The sequence below is a fragment of the Oreochromis niloticus genome, linkage group LG16, assembly GCF_001858045.2.
Source record: "Oreochromis niloticus isolate F11D_XX linkage group LG16, O_niloticus_UMD_NMBU, whole genome shotgun sequence".
Taxonomy (NCBI): domain Eukaryota; kingdom Metazoa; phylum Chordata; class Actinopteri; order Cichliformes; family Cichlidae; genus Oreochromis; species Oreochromis niloticus.
Window position 1 is genome coordinate 14,936,960 of NC_031987.2, and position 7,355 is coordinate 14,944,314.

Genomic DNA, 7,355 nt, shown 5'->3' on the forward strand with positions numbered 1-7,355 from the left:
AGGAAGCTCAGATGCTTTAATGTGTGCAGAAAGATGTTGGAGATCTCCTACCAGTCTGTGGGAGCGAGTGCCATCTATTTTGCTGTTGTCTGCTGGGCAGGCAGCATCAGTGCCAGAGATGCCAGGAGGATGAACAAACTAATCCACAAGGCTGGAACCATCATTGGCAAGAATCTGGAGGCATTTGAGCCAGTGAGGGACAGGAGGTCACTGAACAAACTGCTCTCCATCACAAACAATCCATCTCATTTCCTCCATGCCACACTACAGAAGCAGCAGAGCTCTTTTTCCCTAAGTCTTATTTAACCCTGCAGCCATAAAGAACGCTGCAGGAAATCATCCCTATCATTCTCAATAAAGCAGCAGCAGCTCTCTCCAGATGAACACCAGGACATAGAATTCCACACAGATGTCCTTGTTAAACCTTCTTGCTGCTGTTTCTTAGACTTAAAGTGTACATATTATTCATTAATGTCATTTGCACAACTCTTTTGCACAATTTCGGTCTTACTTTTTATTTTCATTATTTTTAGTATTGCTGTTTATGTTTATGTTCCCTATCTATCTATCTATCTATCTATCTATCTATCTATCTATCTATCTATCTTTTATAATAGCATGTTTGTCATAAGGGTCAAAGGCCAATCTAATTTCATATATGCATATCATGCAATTTGTGGGGATAGGTTAATTGGATAATCCAAATTGCCACTAGGTGTGAATGTGAGTGTGAATGGTTGTCTGTCCCTGTGTGTTGGCCCTGCGACAGACTGGCGACCTGTCCAGGGTGTACCCCGCCTCTCGCTCTATGACAGCTGGGATAGGTTCCAGCGCCCCCCGCGACCCTGGAAAGGATAAGCGGAAGCGAATGGATGGATGAATGGATGGATGGATGGATGGATGGATGTTATCATTATCCTGTCCTAAAATGCTTTTTAGTCATAACTTGGTATAATTAACAAACATGCAATTTTTGAATACAAACAGCATTTTTTTTTCTCTCATAATAAACAAATTAAAACAAATTTTTCTGAAAAATAACATGTGTTATTAATAAAACATAACATAGTTCGAGGCACATGATATATTTTACCTTACAGCTGTACCTTTCCAGACAAAATTACAAGTGAATTAGAACAAACCAGGTCATTCTCTTTGCCGTATTTGTAACTCAGCCGTGCTATAACTTCTGACTTGAAAGTGTCTTTAATTTCCTGTAGGGTTATCAATGTATTTTATGTTTGTTTTGAATGTGAAGTGTTTCTAAAAACGCAGATGTACTACATATCTAGTGAAATGTCTCTGGGTTCACCCATAAAGTGTTTTTGCCTTGTTTGCTTTTGTGCATTATTCGTTTTCTTACTACCAAATGATCTCAAGCGACATTGCGATTTTCTACTGAAGGAATAGACTGCATTTCCTGTCACTGACATATTCTCTCCGGGTAGCTTAACATGTTAACGCAAGCTCCTTCTGCTATTTGGATTACTGTGCGCATGCCCTTAGCACTTACGGAGAGAAGCTCTGAACATACCTGAGGCCACACAAATTATTGGTATATTGGAGAAAAGAAAATCTTAATACTTTTAATTTTTTTCTGTGTCTACAAGTCTTTTAATTTTGTTTTACCCTAAGAGGTGTTCATGTACAATATAGAAAGTAAAGATATTGTCCCATCGCCTACGGACTTGCATCTACTTTTAATTCTTTATTACATTTTAAGAAGAAAGTGCAGACAGTCTATTTGTTCTGGTTGAAAAGAAGAACTTTGGCTAAAGGATAGTTTATGCTTGGATAGTATTAATAGAAAATTAATGTTAAAGTTTTCAATGGATTAGTTTTAAAAACATTATTCAAGTACACCTTACACAAAGCTTTTCAACTCATCAAATCTCTCTCTAAATGTCATCCATATAGAAAGGCGTACTAGAAACTAACTAACTAACTAACTAACTGTTGCTTATTTTCCATGCACCCTATGAGAGTATTCACTCTGCGCGCAGCACTTTTCTCTGGATAGCAGCAACTGTATTCCAGAGGGCTCAAGCCCATTTCCATGGAAACGCGGTCACAACTTCCAAACAGTCTGCCTCCACTCACAGCGGCTTCTTACTCCGCTTTCACAATGAATTTAGAGTAAGTCGAAGACGTTTTACTTTTAAATCTGAAGTTTAATCGCTGTCTTGAAACTTTAACTTTAGTCAAATTAGTCATGTTACTTTTCATGTGTGTTTAATTACAGGCGGTGATAAAAATCAACGCTACCTCAGATAGCATTAGCTAGCTAACGCCAAGGTTAATTTAACTATTGCTTTGATGGTGCTAATGACAACAGCTTGCGGCTCGCTCAAGGTATAACTGGAAAGGTTGACAGGCTTTTTTGTTTCCGTTTCCACCAGAAATTCCTTCGTCCTCACGAGTAACGATCTGGAACCAACAAAATATGGCAAGTAAAACTAATAATGGCTACTTAGTTCAGGGTGTGCAGGTTATGAGGATAACACTGGTGAAGAGATGCTGTGTGAAGTAACCTAGGCACACATGGGATAATGCAATTTATAAAGCAATGAATATATATACATATATCTTTTTTGTGTGTGCTTGTATACTAAAACTGCAGGAGTCAAAACAGGATACCATACAAAAAATGGCCACATCTCACAGATCCCTGGACTGTCCCCAACTACCAGCACTCTTCCCGAGGAGAGGATCCGAGGGCGAAGAGTCGGAGTCCTAGAGAGTGACTCTGATTATGTAAAGCTTGCAAAACAAGGAGGGCATAAGGGTAAAGCCATCCTGTTTCCTTACATTTCCATGTTTTCCTCTTGCTGTATGATAACTGCTACAAACATTTGTTTTTTTCCCGTGTTTTTTTTTCTTATCCCTGTTCAACAGGACTTCTGTGGCACGAGGAATCAGTTATTTCTAAACCCAGTTCATACAAACCTCCAGATTGGTTTGGCTTTGAATCAGGAGACTTAAGCGAGCCAAGGTGTCAAATTTGTGTTATTGTTTTCACCACATACTCATAGTAGTATTTGTTATTATTCTAATACGTACATAAATACTTGCCAGTAATACTGTAAAGATTCTCCCACTGCTAGTACTGTTTATATAACAAAAATTTTTTTATGCTACTATCCTGTTTCCACAACCACAGGCATTTTTTTGTGTGTGTGTAGGGGGGGGTTGTGATCTTGTATTTAAGCTGTCATTAAGGATTTGATACTTTTATATACCTTTATTGTTTTGTTTTTTCCAACTGGCTAATTAACAGTGAAGACAACAAAAACCCTGGAGCTTTTCAACCACAAGGACCTCCTTTTGGGAGCGACAACATGTCAGCCTGGGAAAGAGACAACAGCAGCAACAATGAGAAAGAGGAGGTACAGTAATGCTAACGTCATTTAGAAAACTAATATTGGCATATGATCCATAAACAATTATTCCACCTCTTGTGTTGTTAGTTTAAGGATTGTTCACTTAGCGTTACATACTCAGTATCAGACAGTTATTTTGTGCTTCAGGTACTTTCTTCCTGTGACTTGGGCTGATTGCTAAGTTTTCAAAAACAACCAAATTAGGAATGATTAGTCAACAAATAACCTCCACATATCCTGATTTTGTTTTACTTTTTGTACAGGACAACATTTCTGTCCACCAAAGTGAGACAGAGAAGTTGCAGACATCCAGTCAATATCATGAGGCCAGCAAATTCAGGAGGATGTAAGTGAATGTGGTCACAAGATGGTGCTGAAGTTCTGTTTTATGCTTAGTGTAAGGGAGGTCTCATAGGGCAGTTTTACAACTCTCTTAGATTCTCTGACATAAAGTATAATAGGATCATACTAATATACTAATACTAATCCACCTTTGTTGTAAATGACATTGGGCATGTATAATAATGAATTTTGGTCTTTATTTTAAGTAGACAACCACATAGAATAAAAAGTCTTACCTTCACAAAGCTTTCCTGCACTGTCCTGTATGTGCAACTATTTCTGATTGCATTCAAACTTGTTTATTTCAATTTGTGCTTGCCAGTAATCAAACTGAACTCAGTTGGAGAGCATCAGATCATTTGACTGTGTATACTTTTTTTATTTAGCAGAAAGTAATCAAGCATGTCTTTTGGGAGATTTTCATGGGCCTACACAGGCAGCATCAACCCACCATATTTTTCAATGTTGGGTGAAACTGGAGCTCTCGGATCTCCCTCATAAAACATACACACAGAGAGGATGCGGGTGGGGGCCTGCTTTGAACCCGACAAGGCAACAGTGCTAACCACTGAGCCACCATGGTGCCAAACTAACTATGTGTGGTCCTGCTGAAATGGGTGGATAAAGTGATCAGAATTAAATTATTCATCCTAAATGACTCATTGTCAACAATATTGTCAGTCATTAAAACCAGAACAGCCAGGAGTCTCTAAGATCTGGTGTATGACCTACTGCTTACTTACTCGTGGTTAGTCAGTTAAGGTATAAACATTCATGTGCGTTCTGGCACACACAAGAGTTCCCTGAAATGAGGAAGCAGACGAAATAAGATCAATAAAGAGGCAACATGTATGTGCTTTTTATTATGAGGACACCATCCAACGGTCCATTGTAATAAAAAAAAAAAAAACTACAGTAGCACATGTCTCAACTTTATGCAGGAAATATGAAGGAGAAAGAATATACTAATATACTATTAGTATATTATGGTTACAGATGCAGGCCAGGGTTAAAGATCAGCATGAGTGAGGGAACTCAGCAGAGGGGAGAAAATCAATATTTGGGTTTTAAAAGCACAAGAGTGGGACAGCAGTGTAAACTACGAACAACAGTCCAATGTTAAATCCAGAAGGATGCAGTAATGAAGCTTTAAAGTGACGCAGACTTCCATGAAACCCAAAAAACCTTTGCTGTTATTCTTGCCCAACCCTGCAGAGGTGAGGCACTCCACCACTGTTTAATCCAAGTGCAAACATAATTTTGTTACAGGAAAACAGTGTTGTTCAGTCTGAACTTCAGATAAAGGCGTGGGATGGTTTGGGGTTTTTTTTATTTTTTACTTTCCCCATTGTTTTTACTAAAGACACAACAGAAATAGTGCATTAGAGATTAGGTAATTACATTGACTTTTATTAAATATTATTAAAAAAAACAAACCTTAATGTACATACAGTGATTTGACCATCTATTTAAATATATTTGAACATGTCTAGAGTATTATTTACTATTATTATTTATATTTGGCATTCTATTTTTGTAATAATTAGCATTAAGATAATACAGTATAGGATGCAAAGATAAATGGCTAATGAAAAAATATATGTACATTCAAGAGGTTGTTGTAATTACATTCTGTCCGATATGTCTCTGTGTTATGATGACAAAGCAGAAATGCTCTCGGGCATGTTGAAAACTTAGGTCAAACAAAAGAGCACCCAGAGAGATGGTTTCTAGATTAATCCAGATGTTCATCTATTTGCTTTGGCTCACAGCTGATTAGTACTGTGTGCTCTCTGTACCTTTGGGAAAATATCAGTGACTTGTCAAAAACCCCAAATAACCTAGCATGCAGTGCACCAGAGATCGCAATTATATCTGTTGAAAGCACACCACAAAAGCTCTACCATGTAAAAGTTATCTGAAATTAAGCCAACACCCCAGTGTGGTAATATATTAAGCTTGTTTCCAGAACAGATCAACCTACCGCAACAACTTTTAACTACTGATCAGCTACAGTCTTGGAGGAAGTCAGTTGCAATCTGGAAGTTTCCAGACAGAAGAAGAGTGACTAACCAATTGGAGAAAAATACTTGTGCTTCTCTTTGTTGCTTTGTCTGAATGAGATAAGAGATAAATGTTGAATGTGAGATGCAGCCAGTCTCTTGCTTAGATAGATCATTTTTGCAGAGTTGGATCTTTGCTATAAATGTTTTGTTTGACAAATACTAGTTTGGAAGCCAGTTTTTGTAATAAGTAGCCAGAGTTTATTAAGTGTTGGAGGGTTAGGGTCCATTTTTAATGTTTAAACTGTGAGTACTGTAGGTACTGTGTAGTGAAATAATGAGCTTTGTTGGTAAAGAGAGAAAGAAAGAAAAAACACTAAAAAGATCACATTTTCATATTTCTGTTTCCATCATATTTGGACTTTATATTTTTAATCTTCTTTCAGAGTAATTGACAAGAAACCAGCCCCTGTTGACATGTCAAAGCTGCTCAGCTTTGGTTATGCAGAAGACAGCAAACCAGTATAGTGACGTGTCAAGTAAGTAGTGCAGCAATGGAGTTACAGTCTTAACCCTATAATAAACATAAAACATTCCAATTTCCTATTCTGCTTTCAGAATGCTCGTTTTGCATTATAAAAGGAAATTAAGGCCAACTGCTAAGCAGTGTATGGATTTTATGAGGGTATTATTATTAATAACCAGAATGTAAGATGAAGGTGACAAAATTCAAGGTTCCAGTCATTACGAACTTAGAAGGCTTTTTACACTATAACAGAGATAATAGTGAATTATGTGACAATGACTTGTACTCTTACATATTTCAATTGCAGTAGATCGGAAGACTGCCAGGATGGGACTGGATGGGAAAAGCCCGTACAAGATTCATCCTGAGACACATCAAGCATTTTACTTTGTTTTAAAAAAAATTTGTCTTGTTAAATCTTTTACTCGAGCATTAAAGTGCCTCACTGAATTACAGATTGGACGTTTTATTTATTGTGATTGTTAGTGGTGCACTTGAAGGCATCAGTTAACTCCTGTGTTAAGTTTTTTTTTCTGTGTCTACAAGTCTGTAAATGTCAGCTTCTGGGAAAAGTTTGATTATTCAAATAAAATTAAAGTAATCCAAAATGAAACGTTTATATATATATGTATATCTCACAGGCTAAATTTTCCACACTAAACATGATTCCTGTTCATGGTACATTATGTTGGCTCTGTGCGTTTGTTTTCATATGACAGTGCCAGTGTCAGAGGTTATCTCGGTGTTCTTTTGCTAAATTATATCAATACACGCCAGTTATTCACCAGCCTCAGATTGGCTATTGGTGACACATTATACACCCACACACTTGTGCTTTTGTAAGAGTTAACAGTGTCTTTATAATAATAGTGTCTTTATGACCAATTGCTTATTTTGACTGCTGCTTGTATGTCTTTTAAAAACTTTACTTACACTTTAGAACCAGACAGTAATTTTTATGGTTTTGTCGTAATTTTATGGTTGATCATACTGTGTTTGTTTGGGGCTTGGAGGATGTTTTTGTGGGAGCAGCAGGGATGAGCTACTCCCCTCTCTCTGGAACCAATGAGTGGCAAGGTCAGGGGTCACCACTATATCTGCTGC

The 7,355-nt window shown here is 37.4% G+C and overlaps 1 protein-coding gene across 2 annotated transcripts; it reads left to right on the top strand.

The window, feature by feature from the left end:
- The first annotated feature begins 1,979 nt into the window (after positions 1-1,979).
- On the top strand, positions 1,980-6,864 carry LOC100705946 (uncharacterized protein C7orf57 homolog). Of its 2 annotated transcripts, none has more exons than XM_005452998.4 (8): positions 1,980-2,136; positions 2,400-2,446; positions 2,621-2,785; positions 2,896-2,992; positions 3,278-3,386; positions 3,644-3,726; positions 6,172-6,264; positions 6,559-6,864. In XM_005452998.4, the coding sequence occupies exons 1-7, from the start codon at positions 2,057-2,059 to the stop codon at positions 6,251-6,253; spliced, it is 663 nt and encodes a 220-aa protein (XP_005453055.1). In that variant the 5' UTR covers positions 1,980-2,056; the 3' UTR covers positions 6,254-6,264; positions 6,559-6,864. The 2 variants fall into 2 exon arrangements, with proteins under 2 accessions (XP_005453055.1, XP_005453056.1); XM_005452999.4 differs by having other exon boundaries at positions 6,562-6,864.
- Positions 6,865-7,355: the final 491 nt, after the last annotated feature.

What these genes read in the sequence shown, in the direction of transcription:
- LOC100705946 (XM_005452998.4), top strand. Translation starts at nt 2,057, where the DNA reads ATGGAAACGCGGTCACAACTTCCAAACAGTCTGCCTCCACTCACAGCG. An exon ending in TCTGGAACCAACAAAATATG is followed by an intron (nt 2,447 to 2,620) that starts GCAAGTAAAACT and finishes CTAAAACTGCAG; the next exon opens with GAGTCAAAACAGGATACCAT. An exon ending in GCAACAATGAGAAAGAGGAG is followed by an intron (nt 3,387 to 3,643) that starts GTACAGTAATGC and finishes CTTTTTGTACAG; the next exon opens with GACAACATTTCTGTCCACCA.